The sequence below is a fragment of the Raphanus sativus genome, chromosome 5 (assembly GCF_000801105.2).
Source record: "Raphanus sativus cultivar WK10039 chromosome 5, ASM80110v3, whole genome shotgun sequence".
NCBI lineage: Eukaryota > Viridiplantae > Streptophyta > Magnoliopsida > Brassicales > Brassicaceae > Raphanus > Raphanus sativus.
Window position 1 is genome coordinate 4,261,366 of NC_079515.1, and position 15,536 is coordinate 4,276,901.

Here is a 15,536-nt window from a genome sequence, read left to right on the forward strand (position 1 = left end):
CTCTTTATCTTCCACACTTTTATAAATCTTTTGGACCTCCTCCAAATGAAGTGGTCCAGTTGTGTTTGCCTTTGATCAAAACATTGTTGCAGATATTAACGTTTTAACTACGATTGGCCTGATCTTGTTTTTTACTTATTGGACTATATAGTTTATGAATCACACCTGAAAACTCTGGTGTCATTGGAAATTTTAACAGGCCCATAATTTGTTGTGTGTTTCTTTTTTTAATCGCTTAATTTTATTATATCCAATTCATAACATGTTATAGGCCTGGGCGTTCGGTGGCCCGTTCGGTATCGGTCTGGATGATTCGAATTTTTAGATTTTCGGGGTTATACTTAGAAGTACCATTCGGTATTTACTAATTATCTGATCAGATTCGATTCGGTTCCTTCCGGGTTCGGTTCGGATTGGATGTAACCAATATTTAAAATCGTTCACAAATATATTTTTTAAACCTCAAAAAGTGACAAATTTTTGTTTCAAAATATATAAATTATTTACAAATCTAATTAAATATTAGTTAAGCTAACTAAATTAGCTAAAAATAATTCAAAATAACAAATAAAACAAACTACAAATATTGTGAATAATCAAAAATATCTAAATCACCTTAAAATATATCAAAACATTAACATATTTAACTAATTTCAGATATTTTCGGATCCTAATTTGGATTTCGGATCGGTTCAGATTATAACCAAACACCAAAGTACTAAGCTCATAAGTCCCGTTCGGATATTTTTGTATAACAGTTCGGATTTGGTTTCGGTTTTTCCGATTCGGGTATAGGCAGGTACTTCGGGTTGAGGTAAAAACGCACAGACCTAACATGTTACATCACATAAAAACAATGACAAAACGATAAAGAGAAACGAATGGTAGATCCACACCAAAAACTAGCAAGAACAAACATCATAGATGCCACATTAGTTTGATACCAAACCAGTCTTGTTTCAGAATAAGGTAGATTAGATGTTCCCGTTCCCACAATAGCAGATAGACTTCTAATACTTTTGGTGAAAACATAACAATAATTTTCATCGTCTAGATAAGTCTTCTTCTTCACTGCCTTTATCAAATTTGTCGAGAATTAGTTTCGACTAAAGCTACTAAGCTATCGTACAAACTTGAAATGCAGAGTAAAAATCAGATGGATAGTTTCAATTGTGTTCAGATCCACTATCGCCGACGCACAAACAGATACCCAGAGAGACAATGGAAACCAAACCAATTCCCAAAATAAAACTAGATGAATTTGCATACAAGACTTAATGCACTCTCTATCTGGAAACTATCACTACACAATTTATAACAAAATATAACAAACGAAAATACTGGGAATAAGTCTGAGATTTTTGAATTGAAATTCATCTAATATGTTATTTTTATCCTTGGGTTAACTCAACCTAACGAAAAGCTAGAGAGAGTGAACCAAAATTTGATTGAAGGCGGTTCTTCAGCGGTTGAGATTGATGTTCGTCGTGCTTTTGTTTCTACTACTATTGTACTACATATGTGTTGGAGATTTGGTCCATTCACGAATTGAACAAGAGACCACTAGAAAAGAGCCTAATAACGATAGCTGACCCAGTCAATTGAGTAGTCCTTCGACATATGCAAGGAACAAATGTCTAGAGACATAGGCTGCACCGATCGCCGATCGTAGGCACGAGTCTATGCAAACAACGGTACAAAAATGATCGCCGAACCAACTCTCTTACACATAACAATCGCGAAGTAGAAAGAACGGATCAAGAGGAGTATAAATAGGGAACATTCAATTAAAAAAGGGAGAAAACACACAAAGGAAAGAAGAAAGAAAAATAGTTTTGACGACGAGTTAGTCTTTACGACGACGAGTTTTTTTTGTATCTTCTTTCGGTATTTTACTTACAGTTCAATTAACGAAACATTTAGCTTTTCTTAAATTCTCTTAGATATATAATTGTTGAATCCTAAAACATGGATTTATGATTCAACAATGTGGGTTTTGATAAGTTGGACATTCACGGAAGACAATAACTAGATATATCACTCAATTTCTAATTTTGGTCGTTTAATTTCAGCTAAAACGTGACCCGATCGTAGTTAGTTCCCTGTTATGAAACTCGCACGATTTATATCTCTTGTGTGGTATTTTGTTTTGGAGTGCGAAACTTTATATACATCTATACTGTACATAAGTATCATATTGTTATGAATGTTTGATAAAAATAAAACCATGCGTAAATAAGTATGTATATTATTAGTATGTTGTCAACTCATCACATTTTAATTTTATTGACTTTTGAAATATATACTTCCTCCGTTTCATATTAGTTGTCGTTCTATGTTTATACACATATACTAAAAAAATATTTAATTTTGCATATTTTCAAAATAAAAGCACTATTACCAATACACCTAATCAAGGTTCTAAAACGCGGCCGCCTCGAACGCATTTGCGGCGTTTAAACGCTCGGCGGTTCCCAGACGCGTCAGTTTGATCCAAATCGGAGAACTAGGTGGATTCTTTTTCTAAACTTTGTTTTTGGTCATTCTAAAGCTCCAAATCGTCTTATATATGATTAATCTGCATGTTCATAGTTTAAATCATGGTTAAAAAGAAAAAAGGAGTGAAGATAATGTTTTAGAAATCAATGGCGGCCGCTCAAAAAAGTTGCAGAAACCCTAAGAAGAAAAGAGGAAGACGAAGGTTTATTACGAAAATACCTTTCATTAAGAAAATAGTGAAAAATAAACAAAAGTGAGTTAGTGGGGATTCAAACTCATGAATGGATGGCGAAAGTCCAGGGTACCACCCACCAGACCACACCACTATCATTGCAATCAATCACATAACTATAAATAAATATATAAATATATTAAATCATATTAAAAACTACGCGACGCATACTCCCCAATTTTTTGTCAACTCGCTAGGCGTAGATCAACCGCCCGACTAGCGTCTAGCGCGTTTCCGAACAGGGCATCTAACCATATTTCAACTAATAGAAAAATAGAATAGAGAATACTGTCAATATATTTTATATTGAAAATCGAAAACGACATTTATTTTGTTACAAAAATTTTGTTCTATAATGACAAGTAATTTGAAACGGAAGAAGTATGTAGGAGATTTGTTATTATTATACGTAAATACATGTCACAGATCCGTGTTATCGTTTCTATTTTATGAGCCTTGCTCACCTATTTTACGTCTCATTCGTCATTGGTATGACTACGTAGAAAAACTATCTTTAGCTTTTTAGAGCATCAGCAATGCCGATATTCTTGGTTCGATAACCCACAAAAATTTTTTAGATTATTTTATTATTTTTATTTTTTCAGCTTTAAAAAAATAATAAAAAGGAGTCTATCGCGGACTTTCACATGGCGATAAAATCCGTGCACAGTAACGAATCTTTGAGAAAAACAGTCCTTAACAAAAAAACTAATTTAGCACAGATTCTTAAATTTTTAAAACTTCACATATTATTATAATAATTTAATTCTAAGAATCTATCTTATTAAAATAGAAACATTATAACTTCTTTTAGGTAGATTTTTAAGTTGGACATCACATTATTATTCGTAGTCTAACCTTTCATTTAAGTATTTCCTTAAAAAATTTAATATCAATCATCTATCATTTAACTCCACTATAAGATCTATGTCTTACATTATATACATCTATTAAACAAAATATCTATTCTTTTCGTTAGAATATACTCACATTATCATATTTATATTATATCAGAGTACAAATATAACACTCCCTCTCTTTTATTATAGTCAAATGAATACAATAAATGTCTCCAATATAAATATTACACGAGTCTGAATTCTTCAAAATATAAATATAAATAGATAGAAATAAAAATAAATATTACACATTTTATTAAAAATATAAATATTATTACACGAGAGGTTGACAAAAAAATACAACTATTACACGAATCTTTTAGCCTGTTATTATACAATTTTGACTATCTTGGTATGGTTATCTCCTAAACCAATTGATTATATCAACCAAATAACTTAAGAACACGTTTCCTCCCATCATCAAACTATAATTATCTTAAACACAAAACCCCTTTTAGTTAAAAAAACAATTATTTGGCATTTAATACTGATGAATTTTAAATTTTTAATAGCTTAATACAAAACTTTTGAAACTCAATACTAAAGATATCAGAATATATTTTCTTTGATGCTCAAATAATCGAGGTTTGTTTTGAATATACACTAAATAGAATATACTAACGTATATTCTTATTTCAATAACAGAAACATCAATTTATACTTTACAAAATCGATTATTGAAAAACCGCTTCACCAAGTTGAGTCTACTATGCCTAAAATCTCGGTTACAATCAGATATTCACAATCAAATTGACAGGTTTGAAAAATCATGAATATGGAAAACCCTTTTCTCCAAATTTATTCTACTATACTTAAAAACTCGGTGTCAAGATATTTTGTATTTATTATATCTAACTTAATAGGTTAGAAAATATTCATTTCCTCCCAATAAAATGTGTGTATGAGTACTTGCTTTCGTATTTTTCATTGAGCATTTACAAAACATTCAGAAAAAACTCCCAAAAAGCACAATGTCAAAACCAAATAGTATTGGTTGATATTTTTTTTTTAAACTCAATAGTATTTGTTGATATTATATTAGTGTTTTCACCATACAGTATATTTTTAATACACCAATAAAAAACTATTAAAAAAAAACAGTTTTAACATTCTTCTTAAACAATACGTTTTGGACAAACTCGAAATTATATAAAACCACACATTATGTGAAAATTACAAACTCCAAATTGTATTAACTATTATAGAATATATGTTATGTGTTAAAAATAAAAAATAAAATCTGCGTGGTCGCGCGGATCATGATCTAGTTCTTTCTGAAGAATCATTGCTGCATATGCTTTTAGGTCAACTGTCGCATATGGCAATATGACATGTTTTCTGTACAGTAGAGAAAGTAAGATATTTGGATGTTTGACAAAGTTGATACTCGTATTAATTTTTAGATTTTATGTTATAAGACTCCAAGAAATGTTGGAGAAAACGAACAAAAACGAGTTTTTTTTGTCAAAGAAAATTTATTTTAACTAAACATTAAAATTAAATACATATAAATGGAATTTGACAAAGAAACTTATTTTAACTAAACATTAAATACATATAAATGGAATTTGACATTAGATAAAAGTTTTGTTTATGCACTTGCACTCGCTAAAATTTCTACTCGATTTATTTATTAATTTATTATTTTTACTTTTTAGAAACGTTCTTTTTCTTTGTGACAATTATAACTTTTGTCTTTTGCATTGTGGCGTAAGGAATAATTAAACCAAAATATGTCTTCTCATCGTTCTTTTCTTTTGGTAATCATTCTCATCGTTTTTTCTCTTTTGGTAATCATTCTCATCGTTTGTTACTCTTTTGGTAATCATTCTCATCGTTTGTTACTCTGCCCATGTCGTTTACAAGTATGCTATTGACAAAAAAAAAATATAAAGATTCACGTATCTAAGGGAGTTTAGTCAACGAAGCTGAATCATTAGTGAGTATACATTTTTGTTAATTATCTATCGAATCACAATAAAATTAATAATAAAACATTTATATGATACAGTAGATCTTATACTATAAATGTTACATTAATATTAAAACGTCATAAAACTCAAAATATTTTTTGAACGTTAGATATCAAAAAAGGAAAGAGAATATAGTATATTGTTTTCGATAACAGAATATATAAATTTGTTTTACCAGAATCCTTCTTGCAAAAAATCATTAAATAACTTCACATGGGAAATTAACTCATACTGCAATAATAATAGCTTGCTTTTGGTGTGAAGCTACGTGATATTCTAGTCATAACAATTAACTTTGACGTAGCCATTTTTCTATTTTTCCTAGTTTCTGTACAAGTTTTTGTTATCTTGTGATTAACATTAATATACATTTAATTCTCTTCCTGCATCGATTAAGACACCTTTGCATGTACGTATGCGGTCTATACAAAGACGTATATATGCATTTCTTTTTATTCTGTTAAAGGTTTTGATTAATGAGGCAACATTACAAAAAGTTACGTAAACATATCTGTTTTCATTAATACAATCAAAGACTATTCAATCTCTTCTGTCAACATATACAATTCGTAATTCGGCCACTTGATAATTAATACCAAAAAAAAAGAAATCGGAGAAAGAAAACACGTACTTTATATTATGTTTTTTTTAACTATTATAAGCAAAATACATATAAACAACATACGGTTAACAACAATTTTTTATATCAAAAGAAAAAAAATTGATAACAGTTAGAGCATTTACTACAAATATAAAACTGTGAACCAACTGAGATAAGTTTAGTCTGTCTGTCTGTGATATTATTTTATCACAATGTTATATTGTAGAATTAAGAATCCACGTGAATAAATCTAATATGTATACAACGATCAATAAACATTACTTTAAAATTAGTTTCAAAATCAAAACCACCAATTAAATTAGTTTGTAGTATGTTGGGGTTTTTAGTATATTTTATCATCATGTCTGGGTGAGCTATAGATGCTACCAGGTGTAAGAAGGACATCTTTAATCATATTCTATTTTCTATTACAAACATTATTTTAGAGTAAAATATGTTTTAACTCTGTTCTATTTTTAATTCTAAAATAGAGTAATGGTTAGAGTTATTTCATTTATGGAATAATCTTATTCATTACTCTATTTTGGAGTTGAAATATTTTTATTTATAAATTAGTCCTTTAGATCTTAAATATTTTTATTTCATAATTTTCTCCTCACTTTATTTAAATTTAATTATTTAAAATAATACAATAACATCAAAAAATATGATTTCCATAAGAGATTATATAATAATTTTAAATAAAGATGTATAAACTAATAATACATATACCAAAACTAAACATAAAATATAAAATAAACAAAATTAATTATTTAATAATCCGGTAAATCGTTTCTGAAACCGCCAAGAACAGTGAAATATTGTCTAAATGATAAAAATAACTGATTTTAAATTTTTTTTCTCAATTTAAGAAAGTCAAAGATAAAGAAACTCATTTTCATTATAAAATGCATTAGCTAACCATTTGTGGAAAAAAAATTAATACTCATTATTGAACCAAAATATGTTATTTTATATATATTTATGATTATTTTACTTTTAATAATAAATGTTTAATTTAAATAAATTATATTTTTATGAAATTTTTTGTTAACGTAAAATTGTTAGGATTAATTAGTAACTTCTTATAAGTAGAAAATATTAGTAAAAATATTAATTAAATAAAAGTGAAATTATTTTGGAATATTCATTTTTGGAGTTAAAAATAGAATAGTATTTGCACCTCAATTCTATTTTGGTGTTGCACTATTTTATAATAAAAAATGGAGTAATACATTGGAGATAATAGTCATCACAAGATAAAATTTATACTTTGATTTTAGACTATGTGTTAGCATTGTCATTTAAAAAGGTAGAAAAATTGTTGTTCTTCAGCCGGTAAAGCAAAAATATTTTATTAGTGTATGATTTTTTTTTTACCTATCGTAATTATATTTATACTCTCTGTCTCTCTGTCTCTCTGTCTCTCTCTCTCTCTCTCTCTCTCTCTCTCTCTCTCTCTCTCTCTCTCTCTCTCTCTCTCTCTCTCTCTCTCTTCTCTCTCTCTCTCTCTCTCTCTCTCTCTCTCTCTCTCTCTCTCTCTCTCTCTCTCTCTCTCTCTCTCTCTCTTTCTCAACAGTTTTATGTGCATGTTTGTTTTATAAAATGGCCTAACCAGAACCAACAAGAAGATTTCTCAATAAAACCAAAATCTCGTTCTCATCAACCCCCAAAGAGAGAAAGACGGGTCGTTATGAGCAGTAGGAACAAGAACAGTGCTAAGCCCGAGCTGAAGCTGAACCTTTCACCACCTCCTTCTCAAGAAGAGCAGATGAGTATGGTTCGGTCTCCAAGCATATCAAACACAGCTTCACCGAGCTCGTGCGTTTCCTCTGAAATGAACCAGGAGGAGATCGAGACGACAATCTCAATGGTCCTCGTCGGCTGCCCTCGTTGCCTTATGTACGTTATGATCTCTCAGGATAACGCAAAGTGCCCAAAATGCAAAAGCACCGTCCTACTCGACTTCTTCCATGAAGACGCCTCGGCCGCTACAACCACTCCCGCCAGCACCACCAAACGCAATAAAAAGTCCGAGAATCGGTTGGACTGTTAACAAAGCAGATGCGCAGATAGAAACATTAAACTGGAAATGGTTACAGATAATCACTAAGAGGATGCTAGTCTAATTCTCTGTTATCTAGTAAGACATGGGTTTGTTGGTTGAAATGTTGTCAATTGTTTTGGTTGTATTTAAAAATTGTAAGATATGAAATAAATTAGTGTTTATGGACTATGGTATTTGGGTTTGTGTACGAATATTTTACTCCTGTAAACTCATTAAGTTATACCTAATATGCATTTTGAAAAAACATAACCATCGAATAAGCAAAATTCTTTTTGGTCAGAGGCGAGCATAATATGCATTTTGAAAGAGAAATTAACTAACAAACTTTCAGAATAATTTGTACCCAATGATAAGTCCTAGAACTGATTTTTTTCCTACAAGAAATATAAAAATAAAGAGATTAAATAGGGCTGGGCATAAAACCCGTAACCCGAAATCCGAACCGAACCCGAACCGAAAAACCCGATCCGAACCGAATCCGAATTCTAAAAAATATCCGAATGGATCTTGTAGGGTGTTACAAAACATATCCGAACCCGAAGTGTTATTAACCGAACCCGAATGGATAATCCGAAAAACCCGAAAACCCGAAAAACCCGAAAAATATCCGAACAAACCGATTCGAATGTCCGAATTAATATATAATATAAATATTTAAAACATAAATATGTACTTCAAATATTCAATTTCATGTTTATTTCAACATGATATCTAACAATAAGTATCTAATTTTTTTAAAAAATATCTTAAATACTCCATTATATATAAATAAGTATATATTTTTATGTTTTTCTATTGAATTTTAGATTTTACTTAGGGTATATCCGAACCGATCTGATATAACCCGAATCCGAATGATATATGGTTACTTCGGGTATTAACCGAACCGAACCGAAACCGATGTGTTATATCCGAACCCGAACCGAACTTGTAGATTTACTAGAATGGGACCTAGAAGGTGTTACAAAATAGAACCGAAATCCGAAAAACCCGAACCGAACCCGAATGGGTACCCGAACGCCCAGGCCTAAGATTAAATAACAAGATTATTTTCCTGAAAAATGAGTTATCAGTCAGACCGAAAAATAACAGGGGGTTTCGTCAGACCTGAAAATGGCAAAACAAAATAGTGAAAATTTAAATGTTCAGCATTCAGAAACTTTTGTTTTTTTTTGTTCAGAGTGCTAAGGGGGTGAAAAGTTAGTTAGAATTGAAGAGGGGTAGTTACAGCTTCAACAGATTTTAAAGTGATGAAATCATTTAAACCAAATATAAATGCAATAGGAACTGAGGCAGTTGAAAATAACGAGCGTTACGTAAGAATGATAAATACGTATTTAATTCCACCTTCAATAAACTAAACAATTTCTTCTAACCTTGCTAAGCTAATTTTATTCGCTGCATTCAACTCCAGTACCCTAATTTCCTCCTCTTACCTAATGCTCTTAAATTCGCGATTTGTTACATTAATGCAACTCTTGCAGTTGCATTCAATTATGAAGATGTTTTGCGTTTGTGATTGAACAAAGTACATTTATTTGGGCCGAACCAATTTGCACCGCCTCTTACTCGGCCCGTTGTGATACGTTGAGAATGCAAATTTACAGACCGTTTTATCTGGTTTAAGAAAGAGTCAGGAAAATTTACATTTACTGGAGGTGCGTAAACCGGTTCTTGATCAGAGTGGCTACGTGCTGAGCAACCCATACCGAGCCAGCCACAGTGCAGCAGAACGCGTGCGTGTGACCTTCCCTCTCAATAGATAAGGAAGTACCAGGGGCCTGCTTTGAAATCTGAACAATGAAGATTCTATATATGAGAGGACTCTCTCCTTCATTGTGTCAGAAAATGCATTTTAAGATTAGCTGAGAAAGAAAAATTAATTTAAAACCTCTTCAAAGAGTTGCAGTGGTCCCCAATGATCATCAATGCCAAATAAAAATGCAAGCTTGCTCTGGTTTTCTCTCATGAACTCCCAGTCTGGCTCTGCTGCGAGCTTATATGCAAAAAAAGGTGAAGTCATGTCGTCACGTTAAATGTTTTGTCAGATATTAATTATAGTGCAAATGCTTAACCTTGTTTTAATTTATTATACACTTTGAACTCATATTTAGGACTTTCTAAACTCCATAGGGACACATTATCAAAGAAGAAGGCTACCTCTCTAAACTCTGTCATTGCCATATAGAGAACATTACGCATGGTGTGATACTACAAGGTAGGGGAAGAAAAAAACAAGAACTTGTTATAATGATTTTTATTTTTGAATTTATACAACAAATGCAACTGAGGACTAAAACAAGACATTACCTGCCTCAAGTGAGTGCAAGTAGCTTGAACAGCAGTATCAGACCATGAAGCTCCAAGGGAGTTAGATACAAGCCGACGTGCAGCCCACATAGGTAGCAGTCTCAGTGATGCAATCAGAAAACTTGCTGTAGCGGATAGAACAGAAGACCTGAATACACATGATAGTGACATTCTGAATAAAGATGATTTGATTGGTTCCTTTTCTTTTCATAAGATATAATGCTCACGCTGCAAGTTTTCCAATTAGTGATTGTTTTGTTGACTGTTTGTTGAGAGACAGAAATGGATATAAGCCAATGCAATATACCACCTGCAAAGCAATCCACAGAGAATATTATAAGATGATAACACATTTGCACAGAGAGAAATTAAGATAGAGGAAAGTATGAACATAACACTCGGTGTATACCTTTTCAGAGAACGTCCTTAAAATGTCAAGGGATATATAAGACCCAATGGAGTGTGCAACCTAACAAAAAGCAGTTAAGATTAATGGGATATATATATGTAGAAGCTATATGTCAAATGGAAACATGTAACGTTTAGTATATAGATGAGACGCAACTAGTTCTTACAAGTATTATTGGAACTTTTACTCTCTCCATCTCATGTCTGATAAAATCAACCTGTATAATAAATTAACAAATTTAAATCATGGAATGAACAATACAAGGAACTTGAAATGATTTATTCAACGTGAGGATGAAGATTGTTAGATTTTGTACTACCTTATGATCGATTTGTTCTTGTAACGAAAACAGCCTCCCGGACTCCCAGTCCTAAAGACGAAAAAAGAGAATGTAAATCATCAAGCAACCATCAAACTGTAACAGCCAAGCCAAGTTATAGTATACCTTGCTCGTCTGAGATATTTGGCCAACAGCTATGCAAGAACCAAAAAAAAAAAAAAAACTAGTCCCGAATTTGAGAGAAAAAGAACCAAATCAAACTCATTGGAATCACAGAAAACAAACCCGTGATAGATGCATTTCCATCAAGAAACTGGTATAAAGACTTCAAAAAGTCCTTGTAAAAAGGCACAACACCTGAAGATTGATTAACAAGGCAATGAACATAAATAGAATAATCATATGATCATTATCTAGTATATATGCATGCATAGTAATAGTATAAAAGAAACCTGGATTCCCCGGGATGAACAATACATGGAACTTGGGATCATCAGATATAATTTCCATTATCTCAGTCATCAAACTTGATCACATGATCCAAAAAACTATTAATCAAAAAAAAAAAGATTCGAACAAGATTCAGCTAATTAGAAAAAAGATAGATTAACATACCCAGAAACTCTGCACAATCTGGAAGTAACTTGTGTTTTAGCATTGCTCATCAATTCATTTTCACTCTCCATATCTTTCCTTCTACAACGGCAGGAGTAGACAGTTTGGAGAATGGAACCACGGATGGGAGGAAGAAAGCAGCGGAGAGACGGAGTTACCGAAGCTTACAAGAAGAAGAAGAAGTCCAAACCGCATTGTTTGTTTCCGCAATTAGTATATAACGTTGGAATTTAGAAAAATACAAAAAAAAAATTCTTTCTCGTTACTTTGTAACAAACATCGTCTACGCGACGTCGTTTCGAGTTTTGAGGTCTTTTTTCGTTTATCTCCAAAGAGAGGTCGTTGAGACTTGAGACACACAACACACACAGAGATAAGTGTTCTGTAGCTCTTGAGTAACAGAGAGAAGAGTTGCAAAGTGATATACAAATGGCGTCGTCGTCTACTATAGCTTCTTCGACCACTCTCATCTCTTCCTCCACTCGAGTTTCTCCAGCAAAGTCTTCGCTTCCATCTCCCTCCTCCGTCTCTTTCCTTCCAACCATCATACCCTCTCCTCTCCGCTCTGGTTTTGCTCTCCGCTCTTCCCTCAGCTCCAGCTCTCGCCGGAGCTTTGCTGTCAAGGCCCAGGCCGTAAGTTAATCTCAATGCTCCATGTGTTGTATGTAGTTTTTGACAAAGCAGAGATTCTCTTACTAGTTGGTGTGAGCTATCTTATGCTCATTAGATTTTTCTTTTCTTTTGTGTGTGTTGATAGGATGATCTTCCATTGGTTGGAAACAAGGCGCCTGATTTTGAGGCTGAGGCTGTGTTTGATCAGGAGTTCATCAAGGTTTCTTCCTTTTGATTTTTTTTTTTTAAATAAAAATCTTGATTAGTTTTTTATTTATATAACCTGAGACATAAGTTTAAATGAGTAGTATGTGTCTTGTTGTTGTTATATAAAACTAATTTGATAATTGATGAGTAAATGGTTTGTTTCAGGTTAAGCTTTCTGAGTACATTGGGAAGAAGTATGTGATTCTCTTTTTCTACCCTTTGGACTTCACTTTCGTCTGCCCAACAGGTTTTTACCATTTTTCCTTAAATTGAGTATCTGAGGTTCGGTTCGGTTCACTCACTGCCTTCCTAATCTCTTTTTCATTTTGTCTTTGTAGAGATTACTGCCTTCAGTGACCGGTATGCAGAGTTTGAGAAGTTGAACACAGAAGTGTTAGGTGTCTCTGTTGATAGTGTGGTAAGTCTTTAATCACTATTCAGTAAATCATCATTTTTTTTACTCCTTTTTTCTCAGCCTCCTTTTGTTGGTGTCCACTTAGTTCTCCCACCTTGCGTGGGTTCAGACAGACAGACAATCTGGAGGTCTTGGTGATCTGAACTACCCCCTTGTTTCAGATGTAACTAAATCAATCTCAAAGTCTTTTGGAGTGCTCATCCATGATCAGGTAACAAAAACTTGTTAGCCTTCTTCTCAATCTTTTGCTTCCTTTTAAAACTTTTCAAAGTAGTGCTTGTGGTTGATAAAAGAAGAGAAACTTCAGGGAATAGCACTGAGAGGGCTTTTCATAATCGACAAGGAAGGAGTGATCCAACATTCCACCATCAACAATCTTGGTATTGGCCGAAGCGTCGATGAGACTATGAGAACCCTCCAGGTATACAAATAACCCCCTTACTCAAAAGTCAAAACCGTTCTTTCTTTCCATCTGCTCACCCTTTGCTTTAATGCATATATTCTCAATGTTGCAGGCGTTACAGTACATCCAGGAGAACCCTGATGAAGTCTGCCCTGCAGGATGGCAACCGGGTGAGAAGTCAATGAAACCTGACCCCAAGCTCAGCAAAGAGTACTTCTCAGCTATTTAGAATAGCTGCAACCTTTGCTATATGTGAAATGTGAGGCAGATATTTTATTTTTCTTCTTCTTTTCTTTTACTCTCAACAATATCCTTCCGCAAAATGTATCAAATCAATTTTTTTACAGTCCCTTTTGTATGAATATATCATTTGCACTTTTCATATCAATGCTGAAAATCAATAACATATCTGATCAACGTATGTGTGTTTCGAAATAGCTCTCATGTTGTAATCTTTGATATCACAGAGTACTATGTTCCTAACACATTCCACAACTGAAAACCTGTAAAAATCTTTACCAGTATAAGTATGATGAGATACTACTTGGTCAAGAAGTGAAAGTGGCCATTAGTTTCCATATTGCTTTTTATTTAGTGGGATTATGTTTCCTTAAGTTGAGGATGTGTTGCTTCTTATCCATCTTTCATGTAGTAGTTAGTTTATTTCTTTAGTTTTAAGAAAATTACAGTAAACTTGTGTTCTTATTCTCAAGCCTTTGGGACCCTATCAAAGTACATCGATTGCATATGGAGATGATTGTTGTCCAAAAAAAAAAACATATTAAGATGATTAACTGAAGAGTGTAGTAGTTCTTATTCATATGCAATATATATTTTTTTCAGCATCCAAATGAAATATACTGGATGAAAAAGAACTAAGTGAGTTTTAAAAACCATATAAACAAATAAAACAAGAATGCATCTTCAATTCCACCAACACCAATATTCTTTGCCAACATTCATATTTTAGAAGTGAATATTAGAAGTCTAGAATAGAAAAAAAAAACATGAAAATAATTCATAAAAACTGGAAGTTTGACTAACGAAAGTCAAAGTCACACTGCACAGTTTGAAACTTAAACCCGCTGGACGAATTAGAGGAACCGAGAGGGACCTTGAGATCATCACACCTAATCTTCGGTTTAACTTTCCACGACTTAACCACCCAAAACTTAAACCGAACGCTCATCGCCAGCCTCACACTGATCCGGTACACTCCCGCCACGTCATCCTCCTTCAGATCCGCCCTCGCTCCGTCCCCGAGCACCACCAAGTTCTGCCCCTCCATCTTCGCCGCAACCACCGCCGTGTTCTTCTCCTCCTGGTAGAACGGCGCGATGTCGACGGAGCCGAACCGCTGGTCTCCGTAGTATCCGCTCACCTGCATCGCGTCGTAGAAGACGCCGAGACGCTGGTTAGGGTTCCGGATCGTGAAATTGAGGTCGAGATCGTAGTGGAGGTTGCTGTCGTTCGAATCGAGGTTGAAACGGTTCAGATTGGCGTCGGCGACGTAGAATTTGACGGCGTTGGGGCGGAAGACCAGCCAGAGGATCAGGGCGGTTACGGCGAGGATGACGGCGACGGCGATGAGGACGTTCCAGATCAGGCTTAGGATGCAGCAGCCGCAGCATTTTAGACAGCTTCCGATGCAGCTGCCGATGCAGCTGAGGCAGCAGCAGCCTCCGGGGGGTTTGAATCGGCGTTTGGGTTTAGGCGTCGGCGGAGGAATGGGTGGCCCGTAGCCGTAGTATCCGCCGTTGAGGTATGGCACTGGTTGTTGTCTGTCTCCCATGTGTTCGACGAAATGCCTCTGAGAGAGAGATTTTGAGAATTCGAATCGATTTTTTTTTTGTTTGTGAAGAAGAGGAGACAGATATATACACCGACCGACGGGTGTTGTGTGTTATTATTCAAAAGAATGATTAATGGTAACGCGTTTTTTTAATTAAGGAAACGAATTTCAAAAAGTCGTGATTACTCTCGTATGTATATTTGTTGCCATTAAACTCTTGT

The 15,536-nt window shown here is 33.7% G+C and overlaps 4 protein-coding genes and 1 long non-coding RNA gene across 6 annotated transcripts; 2 read left to right on the plus strand and 3 right to left on the minus strand.

The window, feature by feature from the left end:
- Positions 1 to 2,301: 2,301 nt before the first annotated feature.
- Positions 2,302 to 2,828, minus strand: LOC130512476 (uncharacterized). Its single transcript, XR_008946019.1, has 2 exons — positions 2,719 to 2,828; positions 2,302 to 2,578 (listed from the first exon to the last, which is right to left on the minus strand). It is a non-coding gene; the product is annotated as an uncharacterized LOC130512476 (long non-coding RNA).
- Positions 2,829 to 7,744: 4,916 nt separating this feature from the next.
- LOC108859519 (protein GL2-INTERACTING REPRESSOR 2) lies at positions 7,745 to 8,440 on the plus strand. Its single transcript, XM_018633425.2, has one exon. The coding sequence runs from the start codon at positions 7,898 to 7,900 to the stop codon at positions 8,258 to 8,260; it is 363 nt and encodes a 120-aa protein (XP_018488927.1). The 5' UTR covers positions 7,745 to 7,897; the 3' UTR covers positions 8,261 to 8,440.
- Positions 8,441 to 9,643: 1,203 nt separating this feature from the next.
- LOC108860183 (uncharacterized) lies at positions 9,644 to 12,098 on the minus strand. Of its 2 annotated transcripts, none has more exons than XM_018634087.2 (12): positions 11,887 to 12,098; positions 11,724 to 11,797; positions 11,557 to 11,628; positions 11,437 to 11,465; positions 11,311 to 11,361; positions 11,158 to 11,208; positions 10,992 to 11,051; positions 10,810 to 10,892; positions 10,583 to 10,730; positions 10,433 to 10,483; positions 10,164 to 10,268; positions 9,644 to 10,065 (listed from the first exon to the last, which is right to left on the minus strand). In XM_018634087.2, the coding sequence occupies exons 1-12, from the start codon at positions 11,955 to 11,957 to the stop codon at positions 9,922 to 9,924; spliced, it is 939 nt and encodes a 312-aa protein (XP_018489589.2). In that variant the 5' UTR covers positions 11,958 to 12,098; the 3' UTR covers positions 9,644 to 9,921. The 2 variants fall into 2 exon arrangements, 1 of the variants encoding a protein (XP_018489589.2); XR_008945882.1 differs by having other exon boundaries at positions 9,929 to 10,065; positions 10,164 to 10,261.
- A 106-nt stretch (positions 12,099 to 12,204) lies between these two features.
- Positions 12,205 to 13,940, plus strand: LOC108857692 (2-Cys peroxiredoxin BAS1, chloroplastic). The gene is made up of 7 exons (XM_018631702.2): positions 12,205 to 12,519; positions 12,644 to 12,718; positions 12,871 to 12,952; positions 13,044 to 13,123; positions 13,206 to 13,331; positions 13,428 to 13,541; positions 13,636 to 13,940. The coding sequence occupies exons 1-7, from the start codon at positions 12,316 to 12,318 to the stop codon at positions 13,750 to 13,752; spliced, it is 798 nt and encodes a 265-aa protein (XP_018487204.2). The 5' UTR covers positions 12,205 to 12,315; the 3' UTR covers positions 13,753 to 13,940.
- A 483-nt stretch (positions 13,941 to 14,423) lies between these two features.
- On the minus strand, positions 14,424 to 15,536 carry LOC108857548 (NDR1/HIN1-like protein 2). The gene has a single exon (XM_018631538.2). It carries the CDS (start codon positions 15,313 to 15,315, stop codon positions 14,563 to 14,565), a length of 753 nt encoding a protein of 250 aa, XP_018487040.2. The 5' UTR covers positions 15,316 to 15,536; the 3' UTR covers positions 14,424 to 14,562.

What these genes read in the sequence shown, in the direction of transcription:
- LOC108859519 (XM_018633425.2), top strand. Translation starts at nt 7,898, where the DNA reads ATGAGCAGTAGGAACAAGAACAGTGCTAAGCCCGAGCTGAAGCTGAAC.
- LOC108857692 (XM_018631702.2), top strand. Translation starts at nt 12,316, where the DNA reads ATGGCGTCGTCGTCTACTATAGCTTCTTCGACCACTCTCATCTCTTCC. An exon ending in GTGTCTCTGTTGATAGTGTG is followed by an intron (nt 13,124 to 13,205) that starts GTAAGTCTTTAA and finishes GTGTCCACTTAG; the next exon opens with TTCTCCCACCTTGCGTGGGT. An exon ending in GAGTGCTCATCCATGATCAG is followed by an intron (nt 13,332 to 13,427) that starts GTAACAAAAACT and finishes GAGAAACTTCAG; the next exon opens with GGAATAGCACTGAGAGGGCT.
- LOC108857548 (XM_018631538.2), bottom strand. Translation starts at nt 15,315, where the DNA reads ATGGGAGACAGACAACAACCAGTGCCATACCTCAACGGCGGATACTAC.
- LOC108860183 (XM_018634087.2), bottom strand. Translation starts at nt 11,957, where the DNA reads ATGGAGAGTGAAAATGAATTGATGAGCAATGCTAAAACACAAGTTACT. An exon ending in TGGAAATGCATCTATCACGG is followed by an intron (nt 11,466 to 11,556) that starts GTTTGTTTTCTG and finishes GTTCTTGCATAG; the next exon opens with CTGTTGGCCAAATATCTCAG. An exon ending in CAATGACAGAGTTTAGAGAG is followed by an intron (nt 10,269 to 10,432) that starts GTAGCCTTCTTC and finishes TTTGCATATAAG; the next exon opens with CTCGCAGCAGAGCCAGACTG.